The sequence below is a fragment of the Panthera onca genome, chromosome F1 (assembly GCF_046562875.1).
Source record: "Panthera onca isolate mPanOnc1 chromosome F1, mPanOnc1 haplotype 2, whole genome shotgun sequence".
In the NCBI taxonomy this organism is placed as follows: domain Eukaryota; kingdom Metazoa; phylum Chordata; class Mammalia; order Carnivora; family Felidae; genus Panthera; species Panthera onca.
Window position 1 is genome coordinate 70,909,063 of NC_138355.1, and position 23,086 is coordinate 70,932,148.

At 61.7% G+C, this 23,086-nt stretch overlaps 1 protein-coding gene across 1 annotated transcript; it reads left to right on the forward strand.

Annotated features, from left to right (window-relative positions):
- The first annotated feature begins 9,018 nt into the window (after nt 1-9,018).
- PMVK (phosphomevalonate kinase) lies at nt 9,019-16,871 on the forward strand. Its single transcript, XM_060644776.3, has 5 exons — nt 9,019-9,171; nt 10,593-10,656; nt 13,254-13,406; nt 15,551-15,680; nt 16,440-16,871. The coding sequence occupies exons 1-5, from the start codon at nt 9,077-9,079 to the stop codon at nt 16,574-16,576; spliced, it is 579 nt and encodes a 192-aa protein (XP_060500759.1). The 5' UTR covers nt 9,019-9,076; the 3' UTR covers nt 16,577-16,871.
- Nucleotides 16,872-23,086: the final 6,215 nt, after the last annotated feature.

Genomic DNA, 23,086 nt, shown 5'->3' on the forward strand with positions numbered 1-23,086 from the left:
AGGAGCGCAGGGTGTGTGTGAGGAGGCGCCCCCTCTGTGGACCTTCGTCCCCTCCATGGACCTTCACCCCCCCTCCGTGGACCCTCACCCCCCCTCCGTGGACCCTCGTCCCCTCCACGGACTGTCCCCTCCACAGACTGTCGTCCCCTCTGGACCCTTGTCCCCTCTGTGGACTGTTGTCCGCTCCATGGACCCTCACCCCCCCCACATGGACCTTCGTCCCCTCCACGGACTGTCCCCTCCACAGACTGTTGTCCCCTCCAGACTGTTGTCCCCTCTGGACCCTTGTTCCCTCCACTGACTGTCATCCCCTCCATGGACCCTCGTCCCCTCCGCGGACTGTCCCCTCCAGACTGTCATCCCCTCTGGACCCTTGTCCCCTCCACAGACTGTCGTCCCCTCCGTGGACCCTCATCCCCTCTGGACCCTCGTCCCCTTCACAGACTGTCCCCTCCAGACTGTTGTCCCCTCTGAACCCCTGTCCCCTCCACGGACTGTCGTCCCCTCCATGGACCCTCGTCCCCTCCACGGACTGTCCCTTCCACAGACTGTCGTCCCCTCTGGGCCCTTGTCCCCTCCGTGGACTGTCGTCCCCTCCATGGACCCTTGCCCCATCCATGGACCCTCGTCCCCTCCGTAGACTGTCCCCTCCGTAGACCGTCGTCCCCTCTTGAGGATGCCTTTTTATCCTGTTCACCTTTCTCACCGCCTGCAGGTGCTCAGAATTTATGCTGCGTGAACAGCTGACTGGTCAGCTTGAGTCTCCAGGGCAGGGGTTCAGGCTAGAAGGGAGGCCAGATTCCTCATCCGGGGAGGGGCCTGGCTTCAGGGGAGGGGGCACAGCCTGGCCTCCCTGGGTTCCCAGAGGTTGTGGGTGCTGGGGGCTTTTCAGGGTCTGAAAAGCATCGCAAAGTCTGGGGGAGGCTGGGAAGGGTCCCCAAGCCCCCTGTCCCTCTTAGCCCCTCAGGGAGTAGGAGCGCTGAGCTGGGTCTGAGGTCTCCGAAGCCGCTGTGTCCCCTGTATCCGAGAGAAAAAGAGAGCCAGGAGCCCCAGGGGTCTGTTGGGGACGGTCAGGACACCAGGGCCACTGCCCGGTGGCCACCCTGTGTCTGGGCTGGCCTAGGTAGGTGATCCTCACTCCCATCACAGGACACGAGGCCCCTCTCTCTGTCACCCTCATGTACCCACAGCAGCTCTGGCTGGTACCCACAGGGGTGGGGGAACCTGGGAGCGAACCCACTGGCGTCTGCCCCCAGCCCTGCGTGGCCCCCCAGGGTCTGGTCTGGACCCCTCCAGTTTAAGCTCTGGGCCTTTCTGCCCTTTCCTCTGAGACCTTCCACCCCTCCCCCCCAGCTAAGAGCTCGGCCCCAGGGGCAAGGGGCAACTTGGGGGAATCACGTGAGTCAGGGGCGCCCCCTTGGGCCTCCTGCTTCCTTTGGCTGGTCCCCAAACTCACTTCTCATCTGTCCCCCAGTCCGCCATCCCTGCCCCTCACCCCTGCCCAGGCTCCTCCACTGCCCTTTCCCCACTGCCCTCAGCCCCGCCTTCCCTCGCTGGTGCCCCAGCCAGCCCTTACCGCCCCTGGGGTCCCCCTGCCTCCTCTCCCTACTGCTTCCCATCACCCATCCTGGAGGCAGAGATGTGGTCCTGGGTGAGTTTGGGGCCGGCACCCCCCGCTCCCCAGAAGCTCCTTGAAGGTCAGGGGTGTGTGTTCCTCCCAAGACCCTCTCCCAGCCGCCTCTGCCAGGCCAGCTGTTGCCTGAGGGACCTCCCGGGGCCACCCTGATGCAGGGGTGCCCGGGCCCTCACCTGCACGTGCTTATGGGGGGCTGGTAGGGAGCTGCAGGGTGGGACCGGGCTGCCTATCCCTGAACCCCGACGACAGCAGCCCCCTCCCCTTCCATTTTACCGCTGAGATACGTGCCTGCTGGGCAGCTTCCGGCCTCAGCTTCCAGAAGAGGCCCCGCCCCGCTCAGCCCCTCCTCTTCATTCTGGGCCCGATGGAGGCCCCGCCCAGGTCTCCTCTAACCAGACCTTTGGTCGGAGCAAGCTAAGACGGGGGAAACCAGTCTCGGGTCCCCACCGGCTCCCACCTGCGGGCCTCAGGCCGGGCGCCCCCTTGCTTTCAGGGTGAGCTTCCCCATCGGTACAGTGGACACCGAGAGCATCTTCCCAAACCGCCTGGCCGGAGCTGGCAGGGGTGGGGGAGGGGTGCCAGCTTGCATCTCACTCTGCCCCGTGCTGTGCAGACCCCAGTGCTGCCCGCACCGCCCCCCCCCTCCCCCGCCCCTGCAAGCAGCTGGATGGATTTAACAGGCAGAATTCTCTCTTCACGCTGCCAGGGAGGAGTCAGCAGGGCGTGAAGAGGAGGGAAGGCTGGCCTCTGACCTGGACTTTGAGGGACAGTAGGATTTGCCATGAGGGCAGAGGTGAGGCCCGGGGAGGGGGAACAGCCTCGGGGCCAGATGGTTAAGTTCATGCTCACCGTTCTCCCACAGGCCCACCTGCAAGTCTAAGGAGGGGCTTTGCCACGGGCAGCGGAGGCTGGGCGCCTGTACCAGGGCCGGTAGGCTTGGGCGCTGTGCAGCGGGTGGCCAGGATGTGACATCGGGGTAGTTTCAAGGTGTCAGCCAACAGCCTGGGAGAGAGGCAACGTGGCCCGGAGCAGCGAGTTCGAGCGGCCCAGGCCTGGATGGGACAAGGCCAGGGGAAAGCGGGCGGTCGAGGACACGCTGGGTTTCCCAGCCCTGGCACAGGTGGTTGAGCAGCCCCCCCCCCCCCCCCCAGTGCTGGCAGAGGAGGAGGGGCGGGGCTGGTCTTGTCAGGGTGGGGGGGTGGGGTGGAGAGGGGAAGGCAGCTGGTTTGACTTTGCCAGATATGGGGGGGCAGCCAGCCTCCCAGCAGGTCCCTCACTGCTCCCCGGCTGTGCGTCCCCTCTCCCCATCCCCCCAAGTCAGGGCCCCCTTGGAGAAGGTCCAACCAGCGTCAGACTCTTAACCTTACTGAGCCTGAAGGGTGGGGGGAGTGGCCCGGAGGGGGAGTGACCTGTCTGCTGAGGGTCAGAGGGACAGGTCGCCAGGCTGGGGCAGGGAAGGCAGAAACTTAAGCCGTGCACCATGGAGAGGAAGGGTTAGCCCCCTTTGGAACGTCAGTCACCCACAGACCAAACAGGCCTGCCACGCTGGCTCATCCGGAACGTGGCCTCGGGCCCTTGCAGAAACCCCACGTGGCGTGAGGCCTGCCCGGAGACCGGCCACCCCTTACCCGCCTGGGCCACAGACTTTTCGGCTCTCCCATCTCACGGACAAGCAGATGTTAGAGAGGGTAAGACCGTCAGTACCCTCTTACAGACAAGTAAGAGAGAGAGAGAGAGAGAGAGAGAGAGAGGAGGTGGCTTGCCTATGGTCCTGTCACAGCTGGACAACGACCAAGACCATCCGCGGGCACTGTCCACCTTCCCCAGGAGGCCCCAGGCCCGAGCTCCCACCCGTGTCTCTGTCTGGTCCATACACCCCCACCCAGCCACGTGGGTACCTGGCCCTGTGGCACTTCCTCTCTGGCCACCGCAGCCCCTTATGCGCCCCAGCTTGTGGGCAGGAGGAGGCTGGCTCCGGAGCGGCCCTTCACGGGCATGAAGCCGGCCTCTGGTTCAGAGTGAGAAGTGAGGCCCAGAAAGAGAAATCACTTGTCTGGGGTCACGAAGCTTGCTAGGGGTGGGTTGGGGCTGGAGCCCTTGGCTGTCAACCCCTAAGAGTCCCCTGTCCCCGTCCTGTCCCCCCCCCCCCACCTCCCTCCGCTCCTCAAGCTTGTAAGGCGAGGTCTGGGGGAACCGGTTCTTCCGCCCTCTGCCCTTGAGCTTTGAAGTCACCCGTGGGTGGCTTGAGCTGGTGCTGTAGGGACGTCTGGTGTCCCCTCTGCCACTCGGAGAAGCGGCAGCCAGACAGACAGGAGGCTGCCCGTGGAGGACTGCAGCGGGGCGGAGGCGGGGGGAGCTGCCCCGGGACCGGAACAACGGGGTGTGGGGTTCCGAGGCTCGGCCTTGAGGGTGCCTGCAAATGCCCTCGGAGCCTCAGGAGCAGAGGCCTGGCCTCCAGACTCTCCCCCAAAGAGCCATCCATTTGCTCATTCATTTATTTATCGTGGCTCATGCAGCGCTTCCCCAGGCCTGGCCCGGCTGGCGCCACCAGACCTGCCTTCTGGCAGCCTGGGGAGGGACACAGGCGAGGACCTACACAGCAGGCCGAGGCGGGGCGGGGGGGGGGGGCGGGGAGGGTCCCGGAGGCCCCTCCCAGAACCGCTGGCTTTGGAGCCACGCAGACCCAGCTCGGCCACTTCTAGCTCCTGGTTTGGAGCTGAGTCTGTCCATCTCCTTTTGAGAGTAAATACCAGCGTCTGTCTCGAAGATAGTGAAAAACGGTGACATGAAATCAACACATCGCTCTTCAACGGCTGAAGTGGGGCCAGTCCCCAGCTCCAAAGCTGGCATTCAGTACATGATAATCTCACAGAACAAAAAGATTTTTCTAAATCCTGAATCTTTATTTAAAAAAAAAAAAAATCTTTGTTTAAGGGCGCCCGGCTGGGTCGGTGGAGCCCACGACTCCTGGTCTCTGGCTCATGAGGTCAAGCCCCCCCCACGGGTATAGGGCTTCCTTAAGCAAAAATCCTGTTTGTTCTTGTGTCGTATTCCAGATTGAGCCGTGGCCACCATCCATGGGCAGACTAGCTGACTTTTTAGAGCTTGTTTCTTTTGAACATCGGAGGATCCCTGCTTTGCCCGGCGTTCTGGGTGAGATCAGCCGGGAGCTGGAGTTGGAGGTGCCGACAGACTCTGCTACGTGCCCTCTGAACGGCTTCGGCCATAAGAGCAAAGGTCACACACTTACCTCATAGCGGCGGAGATAATTCATAGACCGAGGACTGAGCAGGGGAATCCAACTTTCCGTTGGTCTTTTGGGAGCGCGCACTGTCCAGTGAGAGGTTCGACGCCTCTCACCTCCAGGGATGTCGGCGTGTGGCGTTTCTTAAGGCCGGAGAACTTACAAACTCACAGCTGGCCGGTGCCTTGTCCTTCCTCTGGGTTCACCCTTACTGAGCACTTAGCAACTTAGGGAAGGCGGGTCACGAGAGGGGACGGGTCGTAAGTCTCTGACTGTCCACCTGTGTGTTTAGAAGCGTTTTGCCCCTTCTCTCCGGAGTGATCCCGGGGGGTGGGGCGCTATGTACAATAATCTATTTAACAGATGTCTGGGCAAGTGTCTCAATTATAATGAGCCTCATCATAATTGCGACACTTCGGGGCGCCCGGGAGGCTCAGCCGGTTAAGCGTCCAACCCTTGGTTTCGGCTCAGGTCATGATCTCAGGGTTTCGTGGGTTCGAGCCCCACATCAGGCTCTGCACTGGAGGCATGGATATTGCTTGGGATTCTCTCTCTCTCTCTCTCTCTCTCTCTCTGCCCCTCCCCTCTCACTGTCTCTCTCTCAAAATAAATACACTTGAAAAAATTTAATAATTGTGCCACTTAAAGTTGCCTCATCTTTAAGTAGGGATAGTAGTGTTTATGTCACATGATTGAGTAAATAAATGTCTGGCACGTAGTAAACGCTCAGTAAATAGTAACTCTTACCTATGTGTGTGGGGGGGGATGTGTGAGTAAGTGGTAAGCGAGTGTGAGGTGAGCGTGAGGTATGTCAGGAGCATAGGAAGCAGGGATCCAAGGCAGAGGGGTGGGGAGGCGGGGAGGAGGCGTCACAGGCTAAGTGCTGGAGTACAACTCAGAGCCTGATCCGCAGAAAGACAGCTGGAAGGGTGTTTCAGGCAGGGGGAACCACACGATGGTGCCACTTAGAGCCACTTACAGCTTCTATCAGAGCATCAGGCGGATGTTAATTTATGTCTGTTCCCCTCTCCAGTTTTGGGATGAAATTTCTCACGCTCTATTTTGAAGCTGCTTTATCGTTGCCGGTCCCTCAGGGGAACAAATGCTCTTTGAGCAGGCTCTCGTTCGCTCACTGTCCCAGCTCTAGCGGTACCTGGTGCGTCTCAGGCATTTACAGACGTCGAACGAACGAACGGACTTCTCTCCCTCGGCTCCCAAGGACTCAGACTGCCTCTCTTCTCTTCCTCTTGGGCGCTCCTTCCGCCCCACGCTCTGCCTCACCTGCCCCGCTGCACGGCCCCCGAGGCCACGGTCATCGAGCACAGAAGGCCCCAGTCACAGGCACTGGTGCAGGACGGCGCTGGGTCAGCTGCACAACGGCCACAGGAAGAGGAGCCAGAAGCGGAAGGAAGGGTAACCGGTGGTACCACTGAGCCACGTGGCATCTATGGGGCAGGCTGGCCTCGCAGGGGTGGACCGTGGTGCCACCGATCGGGGCTCCCTCGCCCCGGGCGGTGCTGGGAGGGCACTGACAAAGCCCGCCTCCTCCCTCCCTCCCTCCTCTCGGCTCGGCAGGAGTGTAGGCCCTGGTCCCCTGCGGGCTCAAACTGTTCTGGGTTTGGTGACACCGTGAGCGGGCTTCCTCCAACAGGCCTGGACTTGACTTCCGAGCCGTCTTCTGGGTCAGTGAAGCAAACCTCTCTTTATTTTTATTTTTTTGTTATTTACTTACTTTGTGTGAGAGAATGTGTGAGCGGAGGGAGGCGCAGAGAGAGAGAGAGAGAGAGAGAGAGAGAGGGAATCCCAAGGAGGCTCCACATTGTCAGCACAGAGCCGGACGTGGGGTTCAATCCCGTGAACCATGACATCACGACCTGAGCTGAAATCAAGGGTCAGACGCCTAACTGGCTGAGCCCCCCAGGTGCCCCACAGACCGTCTGCCTTTTTAGTGAGGAGTGACCCTCTGGGGTAATCGTGTTCCTGAGTCGTGGGGCCACTGCTCTGTGGTCCGAGGCCAGCACCCGCTTCCTCAAGCATCAGCTTCTGGAAGCCCCGTGAGGCAGCCCCGTGAGGCAGCGTGTCTGGCATCCCCAGCTTCTCATCGCAGTCCCCCCCCCCCCCCAGGCTTCTGGCCACTCCCTCCCAGCTTGTCTGTGAGGGAGCTTGTCTGTCCTGCGGACAGTCCTGTTCCTCCCTCTTTCCTGCCTCATTGTCTGCAGCGTCCCGCCTGTCATCTCACACCTGCTGACTCTTGTGAGTTCTTTTTGGTTGTGGAGGGAAGAGGCGGTGCCATACAACAGAGTCTCAAGGGCTAATGTGTCCCTGAGAGGGAAGCACTGCTCCGGAGACTATCTGAGCAGGTGACCTTGGAGAGCAAGGTGGCTGAGTGTGCAAATTTGCAGGCTGGATGGCTCTGGGGGGTGGCAAGGCCCAGGGTGTCCCCATGGGAGCTGGTGTCTGAGGCCAAGGGACGGAGCGGTCAAACCAAGCAGGCAGGAAGATCACAGACAGTGGTGACGGGAGCCTGTGGCTAAGCTGCCTGAATGGGAACAGGTGCCAGGATTGGTGGCTGTCAGCACTGAGGAGGGCAAAGGCCACCCAGCCTGGTGGCTATGAGCCTTGTAGGAGCTGGAGTTTCCCAAGAGGCATGGGAGTGAAGGTCAGGAAGCTGATATGGGAAGGAAGGAGGCCACAGACACTCTATGCTGAGATCTGAGGGCTGGGGGGGTGATAAGACTCTATGCGAGAGGGCAGCAGGGGACAGTGAGACACAGTTGAGGCAGGGAGCAGGAGAGAAGCTCTCAGAGGTTAGGATGTGCTGATCATCAGTAGGGAATTCCAGCGGGGATAGGAAAGGCAGGAGTGAGGCCTGAGTCAGGTGAAAAAGAAAGTGGGGGGCAGTTCGGAGTCCTTTCCAGTGACAGAAGAGGAGGGATCTGAGCTTTCTGTGAAGATCTGGGAGATCGGATCCTGTGCTGAATTCTAAAACCACACCGTGCTCAGCATAAATAACAACTCCACATCTGGATGACGCTTGAGAAGTTACAAAGGGTTTTAATTACATTGTGTTTTTCCCATTTCCTTCTCAAGGCAACCCTGTGAGGTGGGCGTTACCAGTGATGAACCAGGGTGACCGGAGAAGTGTCTGAGCTGGGATTAAAACCCCACTTGGGGCTGCCTTCTAAGTGCACTGATGAGTGCGTGATCTCAGAGTTGCTTCAAAAAGAAAAAAAAAAAAAAAAAAAAAGATGTTCCTGGAGACCGTCCTTTTCGCATCTGACCCATGGCCATTCCTTCATCGCTCCTGTGCCGTTTTCCGGCTCCTCCCACGCGGGTCCGGCGTCCTCTCCCCCCTTCTCCTTGAGTGACTCTGTGGCTCGCAGGAATGGGCTCCGGGATCCGTTCTGACGAGCTCAGAGATACGGGCCCACGGTCAGGGCTGGAGGCCACTGCGCTTACTCCTCTGGGACCGGCTGTCACGGCGGCGGGCCTTCGAGGAGGGGACAGACCCTCGCAGCTCCCGACTGGACTCCGCATAAAGTTAGGCAATCCCGTCCGGGGCTGGCCTCCAAGCCCCAGAGCCTACCCCGTCGGGGTCAGCGCTTTGCGGCGGGTCCCCGCACTTCCCTGGGGAAGAGCAGAGGGCGCCTCCAAACCCGCGCTGCCCGCCACGCGAGCGCCGGCCCAAGCCCCTCCCCGTGTGACGTCACGGCCACGCCCCCGGCGCCTCAGCCGCGGGTGGCTTCCGGGAGGACCCACATTCACTGCGGGGTACAGACAGATTAGCTTGAACACGTGCGTTGCGTTGCACAAATAAGGAGGCGGGTTCGCAGACCTCTTCAGCGTGATCTCGTTTGATCGTTTCCCATAATGTTTGTAGGGTTGGGTGGTAGGCAACGTGACGCTCACGTCGGGAAATTTAGAGACGTCCCCGCTACAAGGGGAATGGTTGTGTCCAGGTGACGTTAGGCTCTGGGCGGGGCCGGGCCGTTCCAAGTGATCCCTGTGGGGGAGCGTCTTTCGGGCGAAGGCCGCCCTGAGAGCCACGCCCCCCCTCGGCGTTTGGCGGTGGACGTGCCCACGGACAGGCCTCTCCGCGGCTGCGCAGGAGCAGCTCTCGGCGTACTCGCGTCGGAGCGGAGAGCACGGCGGGGCGGCGGGGCGGCCGGGTGGCCGGGCGGCGGGGGGAGGACGGCATGGCCCCGCAAGCAGGCGCCCCGCGCCTGGTGCTGCTGCTCAGCGGGAAGAGGAAGTCCGGGAAGGACTTCGTGGCCGAGGCGCTGCGGAGCAGGTGTCTGCGGGGCGGGGCGCGGACGCTGGGCTTGGGGCGGGGTCGGCCGCGGCCCGACAACGGCAGGGGCGGCCGCTCCGTGGTCGGGGGTCGTGGAGTCCTCCGTGCGCGATCCCGTCGAACCCCAAGATTCCTTTGTTAGGTTCCCTGTTGGGGTGTTAGTAGCTGAGGGTGCTCTGAAAGGTGGGGGGTCACCAAGGGATCCGTAGGTCCAGGCTTCAGATTCAGCTTGAGTCTGTTTACCCTGAACAGACCACCTCGTGGTCGAGCGGTTGTGCTGGACGAGAGCGAGGATCGCAAAGCGTGGGCGCACGCCGGTGGGTGGGGGACCAGGCGTTGCTGCTGGGGGGGGGGTGCACCACAGGGGTCGACGAGGTTGTGGGGGAGGGGACCCGGGGCAGAGGTCGCCTCTGGCTCCGCACAAGGGTCCTACCACCTTTCCTGCTTGCCTTTCTCCTTGTCCCCAGCACAGGAGTCAGGCAGTGGACAGGAGCAGCGTGTGCAGTTGGACTGCTGGAATTCGCACCCTGACTCCCCGCGTGTCCCCCTGTGACCTTGCACAGCATTCTCCTCCACTCCGTGTCTCAGTTTTGTCCTCTGTGAAATGGGGCTAAAGATAGGGTGGTCGAAAGGATGACGTGAGACAATGCACGTGAAGGGCTCAGAACAATTCTTGCCGTCTAGTAAAGGCACAGGAAGTAAATGCTGGCTGGTATTTGCACTTTATCTACATTGGCTTCATTACTTGCAGTGTTGTTTTGAGCGTATCGGGTCTCACTCTGCCTCCGTTTCCTCGTGTGAAGCATAGAGCTAAGAACGCCTGTCTCACTGTGTGTCAGTGTTTGAGTCAAAGCGTCAGCACCTCACGGTCAGGGCGGGGACGGTGTACCTGGGTCCGGACACAGCACCCAACAGGTGGTGGATTGAGTGCGTCCGACAACTGAAGGAGCGAGTGAATTCTGTTGTGATGACCAAGTCCGTGCACACGCATACACCCGGACCGTGAGAAAACTAGTTCAAGGGCCCAGCAGCGACCTCGTCGAGCCAGAGCATCGCCGGTGGCGGCCGTGCACGGTGTAATTGTGATGTTTGTTCTGCCTGTGAGCAGAACTCTCCCATTCCAGTTTGGGAATAATCCTGTAGGAGACCGAACAGAGAGTGCTGTTCCGCTTTGTAGACGAGCAGTTAGGGTCAGGGAGGATGAGACGTTGACAGTTACGGATACTAGCCGCAGAAACGCAACTGCAGAGGGGCGCCCGGCTGGCTCAGTCCGGAGACCCTGTGACTGTGGATCTCAGGGTCATGAGTTCGAGGCCCACGTTAGGTGCAGAGCTTACTTTAAAAAAGGAAGGAGACTTCCGTCCCCTTCCAGCCTCGTCTGGAAACTAGGTTAACTGGGCTTGGACCTCCCTGTCCTGCAGGCTCGGAGCTGATGTCTGCGCTGTCCTGCGGCTGTCCGGGCCACTCAAGGAGCAGTACGCGCGGGTAGGTGGCGGCCTCGCGGCATTTGGTGGGTTGGAAGGAGCCTGCTGTGGTCACTAGCAGGGTCTCTGTGACTACCGTTGGCAGCGTGCTGGACCGTTTGGGGCCATTTTCACCTTGTCACTCGCTTCCGGGCCCCTCCCCCAGCGCGTACCCAGGAAACGCTGCGGACTTGAGCTGGGATTCTCCCCTTAGAAATGTAATCACCTGAGTTGTCAAGATGATCATTAAGTGAAGAAAGCAAGATGTAGAAACGTGCATAGGGAATACTCCATTTATATGTAAACGGAGGAGAGTTCTGAATACGTTTGCTTACACGTTCAGCCAGGTAACCGATATCTGTGGGGGGCCCTCCTTGGGTTCACTGTTGCCAGTGCTGGGGCTGTGTGAAGCCTGGGCGGGGTACACAGGCCACTGTCACTGGGTGCCTCCAGGAAGGGGCAAGCAGGGGCCGGGCAGAGAGTTTTCACTCTAAACAAATACGTAACTTTTGAATTTTGGACCATGTGGATTTAAAGAAAAAAAAAAGGATCGTAGGGGGCGCCTGGGTGGCTCAGTCGGTTAAGCGTTTGACTTCAGCTCAGGTCATGATTTCAAGATTCGTGAGTCGGAGCCCCGCGTCAGGCTCCGTGCTGACAGCTCAGAGCCTGCTTGGCATTCTCTGTCCCCCTTGTGTCTCTGCTCCTGCCCTATTTGCACGCACACGTGTTCTCTCTCTTTTTCTCTCTCAAAAATAAATAAGCATTGAAAAAAAAAAAGGATTGTAAAAACTAAATGGGAACTTTTAGAGCCTTAGCTTTCAGACAGGGAGCCTGGAGGGTCAGACCAGCTTCCCATGCAGTGAGGAGCCCTCGTTGCTTAGATTTCTGCCCTTGACTTCTAGGTGCACTTTGGTCAGTTGGCCTGAGTCTGGTCTTCTGGGGCCACACAGAATGAATCTGCCCCCCCCCCCCCCTTCCATGCATCAGTCCGTATGCATGGCAGTATTCTCCTGTGCCTTTTGGTTTTCTCCCACCAGCTAAACAGACCCATTTGTAGGAGGTAGGGGATCACTGTAGCATTGTAGCAGCCTGGCGGGTCCTGGGGATAACAGGTGCAGTGGTTTTAAAATTAATTCATTTGTTATTTATTTTTTTATTTTGAGAGAGCGTAAGCAGGGGAGGAGCAGGGAGAACAGGAGAGAGAGAGTCCCAAGCAGGGCCCAGACATGGGACTTGAACCCACAAACCATGAGATCATGACCTGAGCCTCAGTCAAGAGCCAGACGCTCAGCCAGCTGAGCCACCCAGGTGCCCCTAAGATTTTTTTAGTGGGAACCTTTCCCAAATGACGTTAGAGGAGGAAGTTCCTGGTACCCGGTAGACAGACCTGAGGGTCTCTGGTGGGGGAGGTGCAGGGAGACAGAGGGTGGAGGAGGGGGCTCTCGGCCTGTCTCCTGGGGCCTGGGCACTTCTGGGGAACCCCAGGGTTCTGAGGAGTAGTTTGAAAACCACTGATCTACGCTCCAGAGTTCCCAGATCAGCCCCCACTCCAGACCTACGAGCCAGGCTGGCGTGGGTGTGGCGTGGGCAGGAGTTTGCATCTTAAAAACCTCCATAGGAAACGGATAGGCCAGCCTACCCCTGTACCACTCCTATTCCCACTAAAAACAACTCCACTGGCATCTGGCTGGCTCAGGGGGAAGAGCACGTGACTCTTGACCTCAGGGTTGTGAGTTCAGCCCCGTGTTGGGTGTGGAGCATACTTAAAAAAAAATCCAAAATGAAACGTCTAATGCGTTGCGTTTCTCAAGTCACCATGAGAAATCTAATGGAAACACAGAACCTACCGCTCCTGGCGGCCACTCTCCCTCCCTCTGCTAGAGAGTATGGGAAACCAGTTTACAGACAGGAGGTAGCCGCCGGCCTCGCCTCGGGCAGGGCACAGGAAGTCGGTCGTGGCCCTTCAGTTTGCAGGGGAGAAACGAGCCCAAGAGGGTGGAGCTGCAGGGAGTGAGGAGAGTAGCTGGAAGCTGTCTCAGACCCCGGCCCGCCCCAGGGCCCTGGATGGACCCCTCATCTGGCTGTGTCCCTAGGGAGGGGAGGCGGGGGTGGTCCAGGCAGCTCCCCCTGCCCCAGGAGCACCTGCTGTTTCTGCAGAGGTGCCAGGAGCTTGGGGGGCGGGGGCAGCGGGATGCGGGAGGGGGCCGCCAGGTGTCCTGGGCCGGGGTGGGGCTGGACTGGGCCAGAAGAGGTGCGCTGTTTCACATTTCCCTCTTCGGTTGGAGGCTCAGCCTGTGCCCAGGGGGCGCAGACTAATTTCAGGATTAGTTTAAGCCAGGAATCACTGGGGAGGTAAAGCTGTCGCAGAAGAGAAAACCACATCACACGACTTAAAGACACCGAAGTGATTTCTGGATTATCCCCAGGCTTTTCTTCCATCTGCTGCTGTTTGGGGTTCCTTACTCCCTGCAGCCCAGGGTCCTGGTGGCGACCTCGTGGTCCTTGCATCGGTCCCCGGGGAGGGGTGGGGGGAGAGGGCAGGGCTGCCCTCCTCCTGTTTCAGGAGGGACCAGTGAGGCCGGAGACCGGAGGTGCAGACGGTGCATGTGCTTTGGGCAGGAGCACGGCCTGGACTTCGAGAGACTCCTGGACGCCAGCACCTACAAGGAGGCCTACCGGAGGGACATGATCCGCTGGGGCGAGGAGAAGCGCCAGGCCGACCCCGGCTTCTTCTGCAGGAAGGTGGTGGAGGGCATCTCCCAGCCCGTCTGGGTGAGTGTGCTCAGGGCTGCGTTCCGCCTTTTCCGCCTGTGACTCCACTGGCCCCGCCTCCCGCCGCTTCTCATCCGTGGCCTCCTAGCTCCTGCCCCGGTCCCACGTGTCCCATTCGTCACCCAGCAGCCAGAACGGCCTGTTAAAAATAATCCAACGCTTGTCACTCCTCTGTTTGGGACCTTTGTCCATTGTTCCCACAAACCGCAGTGAAACCCTTCACGGAGACCTCTAGGCTTTGTGTGACCGGGCCCTGCTGCCCTGCCGGCCTTCTTGCTCCCTAGGCTGTCACTACACCCGCCTTCTCTCCGTTCCTCAGACACACAAGGTCCTTCTGGAGGCCGGGCCTTTGTGCAGTTCTGCCTGCCAGGACCGCCCTTTCTTTCCGTCCTCATCTGGTTCCCTCCAGCCCCGCTTACATGGCGCCTCCACCAGGAAGCCTGCCCTGATACCTGAGCCTAAGTGATGCTGCCAGGTGCTCCCCCAGCACCTCACCCCTTCGCTCCGTCCTCGCTCTGGGAGCCAGTAGTATCTCCTTGGACCTGGCCCGGCTCCAGGTGATTTGAGGACGTATCAGGGCAAGAACGGGATGAAGCCCCTGCCCTCGGGGTGGGTGCTTACGTTATTACTGGGGCTGGAGGGAGTTAGGCCGGAAACAGATACAGAACGTGTCCTGTGGGGTGAAGAGAAATACTGAGGAGCAAAGTAAAGGAGTCCAGGGCTCCACGGGGGGCTGGGCTGCTGCCCTGCGGGGCGCCGGGGAGGTTTCCCCCACTCGATGTCACCTGAGCAGAGCCTGCAGGAGACAAGGGGCTGAGCCAAGTGGGTGTTTGGGCGGCCGGGGGGGGGGGGGCATGTGGCAGGAGGTGAGGCCTGGGCTCTGGTGCTTCGGGGCCACTGAGCAGGGGAGAGGCGAGGCTGCTGGGAGGGGGCGGTGGGGCTGTGGCTCAGAGCGGTGGGCTCCGCACGGGCCGCGAAGGCTGAGCCGGCTGGGCCGTGGCTGCAGGGTGGGAGGCGGGAGGTGGTTCTGAGCAGGGAAGGCCTGGGGAGAAGACGGGGAGTTCGGTCTCGGTCGTGCCGAGCTTGACGCGCCTGCAGACAGCGCTGACCGCACCGGAGGCCACCGTCTGCCCCCCAGACTGGGCCCCGAGGGGGTGAGCGCCGGCCGCTTGGCTCCCGCCCCCTCCGCGCCCACACACGGGTTCGCTGTGCCACATGTTTGGTAATTGGTGAGTGAACGGAACGTGTCCGTGTCGGAGGGGGAACAGCCGGCCGCTCTGTTCACGGATTCGGTTGTCGAACGCGTGCTCCCGAGGGTTCCTGTGCCGCACGGCGCGCCGGGGCCTGGGATGTGGCCGCAGGTGCGGACCTGGGGCTGGCGGGCAGTGAACACAACCTCCCGGCAGATGGTGACGGTGGCAAGAGCACTTCGTGGACAGCGTGTCTGGACCCAGAGGGCAGGAAGGGGGTCGGGCCGTAGGAAAGGCCTCCCGGAGGAGGGACGCCGGAGCGGAGATGGGCGTGGAGTGGGGGGCCCTGGCCTGCGCTCGTCCATGCAGAGGGAGCCGCACGCGCCAGGGCCCCGAGGAGGACGCGGCTGGCGTGTGGGAGAGGGGGACCGGCCGGCTGCAGCGGAGTGGATGCACGAAGGCCACGGGAGTAGTGCCGGATCTCGTAGGCCCTCGGAAGCTGGGGTTAGGGCTTTGGATCTTCTTAGAATGACGGGGGCCCTTTGAGAGGTGGGGTGCCCTGGCCTGAGAAAGTCAGGCTTAGGTTGTGAAAAGTGCTGGTGAGCAGGGACCAGTTAGAGCACCTTTGTTTCTGGCCTCGGTTTGTCTGTCTGTAGAATTACTTTGTTGGACCCGCTGATCTGGCCTCAAAGCCCGAGGCTTCGTCTTCAGCTCGGCGGTGACCACGGAACGTGGTGTGTCGACGGCAGACACGTGTGGGCAGAGCGGGCTGTGGACTGCGTGACCAGGGAGGGCTGCCCGCAGGGAGGAGGGACGGTGGGTGAGAATCGGGAAGGGGACCACACCTGCCTGGGCTCTATAGCTCCCCCATCCCCATGCACCTGCTTATTCCCTGGGGCCCTGTCCCGCCACACCGTGTCCTGTCGGTCACCTGCCCGTGTCTCTTTCCTGCAGCTGGTGAGTGACACGCGGAGGGTGTCGGACATCCAGTGGTTTCGGGAGGCCTACGGGGCTTTGACCCGGACGGTCCGCGTGGTGGCCCCGGAGCAGAGCCGACGGCAGCGGGGCTGGGTGTTCACTCCAGGTGAGCTGCGCCCGGCCTTGGCCCCCGAGGCTTGGCACGCCGGCCGCCACCCCGCCGTAGACCCTGGCCCCCGCCTCCACGGTCGGGGTCTCCTGCCCTCTTCCTGGCAGGCTGTGGGGGCGTGAGCGACGGGTCGTGAAACGGAACCTGGGGGCCTGTGGCTCAGGACCGTCCCCAGATTGGAACGTGGGTGGGGGAGGGTGTCCTCGGGCTAAAGGCTCCTCATGACCCGGGGCTGGTGCCCTTCCCTGTCCTCTCCAGGCCGGTGGGCTTCGCGCGATGTGTCCGGGACCCGGCCTGCCGGCCTGCTGGGTCAGCGGGCGTCCCGTGCGACGCACGGAGTGTCTGTGTGTGGTGGGCAAGGCGGCCCCAGCGGTGCAAGCCCGGGACCTGCCCTGTGGCAGCTGGGACACCGCCGAAGCCCCGCTCCCGCGCGAGGCCCCGTGGGCCGGGGAGCTTCCGCTCCCGACGCTGCAGTCTCCTGGGCGTGGGCACTTCCGCGGACACTCGACCTCGCCTCGGTCACGGTCAGCCCGCCCAGCAGCCGCCTCCCGGAGGGCCGAGCGGGGGTAGACGTGGAGCCGCCCTTCCGGCTCGTCTGGGGTCTCGTGTGGTTTCAGGAGGCCCTTCCACCCTCTGTGGGCGGTGGCCGTGTGGCTGGGCGGTGGCAGAGGGGAGGCCAGGACGGGGGCAGCTCCATCTGGGGCCCGTGGGCCTCCGGGGCTGGCCGGGGCCGACGTCACCTTGCTTCCTGCACAGGGGTGGACGACGCGGAGTCGGAGTGTGGCCTGGACGACTTGGAGGGCTTCGACTGGGTCGTGGAGAACCACGGGGACGCGGGGCGCCTGGAGGAGCAGCTGCAGAGCCTGGTGGCCTTTGTCCGCTCCAGACTGTAGCTTTGGGTTCCGGGGCGCCCCTGCCGGACCGTGGTCTCCGATGCCGGCTGGCGTGAGGAGAGGCCGGGGGCCCGGGGCCCCGTTCCTGGGGGGCTGGCAGGTGCCAGGCAAGTCGAGGCAGCCCCGGGGACCTCGTTTCTTTGTGGAGGGGACTGGCCGTGCCTGAACCGTGTCCACGGTGCCCGGCCCGTGAGCGTGGGTGGCCCTGCCTCCCCGTGGGGACGCTCTCAGCCCCTCGTTCCAGGCAGGGGCCCGGCTCCCCAGCGTGGGTCCTAATAAACCGCCTTGGAGCCCACTCAGAGCCCACGTCTCTCCTTTCCCGCACGCGGGCACAGCCCGTCCTGGTGGCTGTGGGCCCCACTGCCCTGGCCTCCCCGGGCACCCGGCTCTGTGCCCCGCCCCCCCACCCCCACCCCCCCCCCACGGCCCCAAACCAATCTGCGCGTGTCGCCGCCCAGACCTGCCGCCCGGCTCACCGTTCCCGACGCCAGCTCCCTGGCTCTGGAGGGCCGCCGGCGCCGTGGGCTCCTCCCTGTCCTCTTCTGCGGTGGCCGTCCCCGTGTCCCCCTTCCGATTCTCACCGGCTGGCCACGTCTGTCTGGCAGTCGTGACCCTGGCTCCCAGAGCCGTGCTGGCCCCCGGCAGGTGCCGGGAGGTTGGGGTGTGCGTGTCATCGCGGCACAGGCTTCCTCACCCCCAGGGGCCTCCGTTCCAGCCGTTGGGCCGGCGCCGAGCTGGCTCCAAGACGGGCTCTTGGGGGCCCTCAGAGCTGCCAGCGGAGGCTGCTTGTGAGCCCCCTGCCCTGACGCGTCACGCCCGCTCCGGGTGTGTGACCCCGAGGGAGCCTCCCGTGTTCACCAGACTCAGTCCCAGTGACTCGCGGTCGTTTCTGACAGGTTGTTCAGAAGTGGGGGGCTCCGGGGGGTCTCCGGGGGACGAGGGGACAAGGGGACGGGCTGTCATGAGTCCCAGCCTCCTCCCCTCGAGGGCCCACGGATGTCTCGTGGCGCTTTCCTCAGGTCCGGGGGTGCACCCAGGGGACCCGAGGAATGAGCCTGTGCCTGCTTACCCAGGTCCCCAGCGCCTGGCCCAGCAAAGGCAGTGATGGCAGGGACGAGAGACCATTACTGAGCGCCTGCCAGGCGCCACGGGATGTAAATAGTCCATCGGAAAGCGAAGAACGAAGGACGAGCAGAAGGTGTGGACGTGGTGAACCGTGTTGGTGCGGGTCTGGCGGCCACGGCCTTGGTGGTCACGCGACAGCCTGGGCTTCTGGGGTCACTGTCTGTCACCCAGAGGCAGGTGTCCTCACTCCCATCGCACCAGGAACCACGCGAGGGCCCTGTGGATGCTTCCAGGGGCCTGCGTGTCCATCCCCCACGCTTGGGCCCGGAAGCCCTGTTTGTCCGCCTTCCAGGCGAGTGTCCCTCGGCCACCCTCCACCCGGAGCGGCTGTCCCCGCCCGCACACGGGGTCGTTCGGGGCTCGGGAGGGCCTGAACCTGGGTCGTGGGGTGCTGGAGAAAGGATCGCAGGTTGTCCTTTCCCCCCAGCTTTTTGAGATGTGATGCACACACGCCAACGTGTAAGTGTAGGCGTTCCGCGTGAGTGTCCGTGTGTGTCGTGAGCGGTCACCGCAGAGCACGGCTAGTCAGCGCCTCAGTGCCCCGTACGTCGTGTGTGTACGTGAGTGTGTGGCGTGAGGGTGTGCGGGGGTGTGTGTGTGAGGGTCTGCAGGGGGGTGTGGGGTGTGAGGTGTGTGCACACGTGTGTATGCGTGAGTGCAGTTTCCTCATCCGTCCGTCCGTCCCCGGGTGCAGTGTTTCCACGTCTTGGCTGTTGTGCGTGTGGCAGTGGTGCACGTGGGGGTGAGACGTGTTTTCTAGGTAGTGCTTTCCTCTCCTACAGGTGATCACTGATCACCGGTCGATCAGCGAGCCTCCCGTCGGGAGCGCTGGGGCAGGGGAGGGGGCTGGCGGGCCCGCCCCGGGAGGGCTGCCCACCTGGTTCCTGGCTCTGGGTATTTGGAAGAGTCACAGGACGTGGCCCGGGAGGCCGGCAGGTCCGTCCCCCGCCCTTCGACAGGTTGGCCCTGACGCCCTCCTCACGTGGGGGCCCGGTGGCCGACCAGAGTCACCTCTGCTGGATTTGAAGTTCCTCTGTACTTGGAAAAAGCCCCACGTTTCTCTAAATATCAAAGTCAAGAATAACCCCAACTTTTGATGCCCTGTGTTATGATGAGCGCGTCAGCTGCTTTTATGTCAGGACCTTCTCCCCACCCCGCTGTGCTCGTCTTTGCCAACTCTGTCTGCGGGTGTGGTATCCGAGGATTGCTGTGAAGTTGTTCTTATGTCACGTCGGTGCTATTTTTTATTTTTTAAAATCCATTCACATTGAGAGAGAGAGAGTGCGCACAAGTAGGGGAGGGGCAGAGAAAGAGGGGGACCGAGGATCCGAAGCAGGCTCCAGGCTCTGGGCTGACAGCAGGCAGCCTGACGTGGGGCTCCAACTCACAAACAGCAAAATCACGACCCGAGCCAAAGTTGAACACTTAACGGACTGAGCCACCCAGGACCCTGGTACACGTGGTTTTAATAATGATCTGTAGCACTGACGTTCTCTTAAAAATTTATTTGATCCATTTCTAAACAGCTTTATTGAGATATAATTGGTCTGTAGTAACCGTACATTTTTGAAGTGTACAATTTGGGGCTCCTGGGTGGCTCAGTCAGTTGAGCACCTGACTTCAGCTCAGGTCATGATCTCGAGGTTCATGAGTTCGAGCCCCTGCGTCGGGCTCTGTGCCGACAGCTCGGAGGCTGTACCTGCTTTGGATTCTGTGTCTCCCTCTCTCTCTATCCCTTCGCTGCTCACGCTCTTGTCTGTCTCTCTCTCAAAAACAAATAAACATTAAAAAATTAAAAAAAAAAAAGAAAGTTCATAGAATTGATAGGTGAGTTCGACAAGATTGTGGGATACAAGGTCGAGTCATAAAAACCAATTGTGTCACTGTTTATTAGCAACGAACGACAAAGGTTGAAATCGCAGTAGCATGAAAACGTGAGGTAGTTAGGGTCGGGTCTGGTGAAGCACATGCGAGGGGCGCCCGGGGGGCTCAGCCAGTTGAGCGTCCGACTCTCCATCTCGGCTCGGGTCGTGGTCTCGTGGTCCGTGAGATCGAGCCCCGCGCCTGGGCTCTGCGCGGACGGTGTGGAGCCTGCTTGGGATCCGCTCTTTCCCCGTCTCTGCCCCTCCCCCGCTCGTGCTGTCTGTGTCTCTCTCAAAATAAACTTGAAAGAATTATTTTACTGAGGTATAGTTGGAGCACAGCGTTGCAGCAGCTTCGGGTGTCCAGCGTAGCCATTTGACCGGCGCGTAGGTCATTGCGGTGCCCCTGGCCTGACTCACCCGTCCCCCGGCGGGCACCTCCCGCCCCTGCCCCACCCCCGTGCCCCCTGCGGCCGCCAGCTTGTTGTCTGCGTCCGCGGGTCGGTCTCCTCCGCCTTCCGTGTGTCGTCGTCTGGATTCCGCACGTGAGTGGAGCCGTGTGCCTGCCCCCTGCCCCCTGCCCCCTGCCCCCCGCCCCCCCGGAGCCCCTGCGGCTTCCGCTTCTTCCGCCGCAGATTACAGCCGCCTGGCCGAGAGATCCACACAGGCGGTTAACAGCCCGTTCTAAAACGCGTTTATAACGAGAATTTATTTGGAAGACTTCACGGGTTTACTGCTCACTTTGGGCCTTTCGTGACGGCTCAACTGACCCGTTTAAAAATTTGGTATTTTAATTCCTCTCCAGACGGTGGATGTGCCTTTGGATATCTTTTTCTTTTTTTTTAAGTGTTTTTAAATTATTAAATTATTTTGAGAGAGAGAGAGGGGGGGAGAGAGAGCACGCGCGTGAGCAAGCGGGGGAGGGGCAGAGAGCGAGGGAGATAGAATCCCAAGCTGACTCTGAGCTGTCAACACAGAGCCTGACGCGGGGCTCGAACTCACGGACCCCGAGCTCACGATCTGAGCCGAAGTCGAGTCAGAAGCTTGACCAGCCGAGCCCCGCAGGCGCCCCTCAAAGGATTCTTTTCGAAAGTGCTGCGTCTGTCTGTCTTCGGAGCCCCTGTGAACGAGGCCGTGCCGTTCCGTTGCGTCTACACGTGGACGTGGCCCCGTGGCCTGGTTCCGCCATCCGCTGCCCTTTGATGTTGCTGAGCCTGAGGCCGCCCTGAGTTTTGTCCCTCTGAAGGGAGCCTCCTCTCCCTGTCTAGATGCTTCTGGATTTTTTTTCCCCTTTATTTTTGGAATTCACATTCCGGCATGCTCCAAGGCGAGGCGGACACCTGAAACGCCAGTGCTCACGGTTCCCGTAAAGCATTCCTGAGGAACGACGAGGACGTTCGGGCGTCTCAGCCATCAAGTGCCCGTGCGGTCCGGCGTGCAGATGAGCGGCTGCCCGGGTGTGGCCTTAGCGTGACCTGAGCCAGGACCTGAGCCAGGACCCCCTCGTCCGACAGCCGGGTGGGGTGCTGAGCCCCTCTGTCCACCTGGGTTTTTAACCGTTTTCTTCCAGGGGGTCCAGAGAGCGTCCGGACCAAGCTGCGCTCCTCGGGGGCCCCGGCTGAGGGCGGCGGGGGCGCCCCAGGTGACAGGGACGTGGGCCCTGCTGCCTGCTGACTGGCTTTGTCGTGACGGCTTCCGGTTCCGGGGCTTGGGGGGGCGCTGTGTCAGGGACCGGGGGCTGCCTGGATACGTGATGTCCCGGGATGCACGTGTAATGGCCCCGAGCTCCAGATGCCGTGCTTGCACGTGAGGAAACTGAGGTGCGGTGAGGGGGCTGGTTTGCTCAGGTCCTGGAGCACCTGGCGGTGACCGGGTCCCGGGGCTCCTGAGCTCCCTCCGGGCGCGTCCCCTGCCCTCCGTGTCCCCGAGAGAGCGCGAGACCTCTCCCACAGGGCGGCAGAGAACGCCCAGCCGAGCCCTCGGGAGCTCGGCCCGGTTCCTGCCTCCCGGGGAGGCCAGGGCCGCCCGGCGTGTCTTGCTCTGGTAAATCAAGCTGCATCCGGGCGAGGAGGCCACGGGGCCACTTCCCGGAAGGGGACGGTCCTGGCGCACTGGGGGACAAGGACCAGAGAGATGGGTGCAGACTCACACGTGCCGTTCCTCGGGGGCGCTGACGGCACCCGCCAGTGGACGCTTCCCCAGCAACGTCCCCGTGCCGTGACGGCTCCGGTGAGTTTCCAGGCGCATCCAGCCCGCACCAGCGGCGGCCGGGTCCCTCGGGCTGGCCCTGAAGACGACTGCGGGCCCCGGGTGGGGCGCTGGGCCGGCACACCCGGACATGTGCGACAGATGCCACTGCGTGGTGGCGAAGCCGGGCCGGGCTGGCGACTCCCGCGTGCTTTCGCGCCGATGGCTCCTGTTCCCTTGTTAAAACTGAAGACACGGGGGACACGGAGAGGTGAAGGGACTTTGTCGAGTGTGCTGTGTGGTCGGGTTGGACTCCCCGTGGCAACTTGCCCCAGTCGGGCCCCTTCTGAGCCGTGGCCTTGGCTGGTAGCGTTGGGGACCCGGCTCCTGGGGTCAGGCGTGTTCCAGGGCGTGGTGCTCGTGCAGGAGCACAGGGCTGTGACCTCCTGGCCCACCTTGCCCCAGAGCAGGCAGCCACCTGGTAGGTCTGGGCCTGGAGCTGAACCTCATCCGGCCCGCTGGCACATGTGGAAAAGTGGCGTTTTTGGGAAATGAGTTCTTACTAAGAACTAAAGGATGGGGCCCCTGGGTGGCTCAGTCGGTTAAGCGTCTGACTCTTGGTTTCGGCTTAGGTCGTGATCTCACGGTTCGGTCGGGCTCTGTGCTGACTGCTCAGAGTCTGCTTGGGATTCTCTCTCTCCTTCTCTCTCCCTTCCTCTCTCTGTCTCCCTCTCTCCCCTCCTCGTTCTCTTTGTCTCTTTCTGTCTCAAAATAAACCATTTAGAAAGAAGCCAAAAGAAATAAAGGGAAACAGCAATCTAGAGATGGGCGTGTGAACAAAGGGCAGAGGGCTGATGCTGAGCCTGTGTGGTGCTGACTCCCCACTCGCTTCCCCGGGGCTCCCCACGCTGACCCTCCTCCTTCGTTCCCTCTCCGCATGTCTGGCTGGCCCAGAGTTTCCCAGGCCTCCCAGCAGGTCGTCTGGTGTCCTCGGGCCCTCCCAGAAGTTTCTGCACCCCTCCTCTGGCAGTGGGCCCTAAGCACGGGCCCCCTGAGGGGCTGCAGGAGCCCACCCTGAACGAGGAGGACGTGGGTGGCCAGGCAGAGTCTGCCCTGGAGCAGGCTCAGGGGCGCCCTTCGGTGGCCCCAGGCCCAGAGCGGCTTCTCTGCACACCTTGGGACCAGAACCCTCCCCGCATGGACCGCCCGTGGTTTTCTAGTTGAAAACCGGCGGGTGTTTGAGGTCTGCACTCAGCATGTCCTGGATGCACAAGCTCGGGGCAGGTGCACGTCGGGGCAGGTTCACACCTGCTGTCCTCCTGTCGGTCTTTCTCCA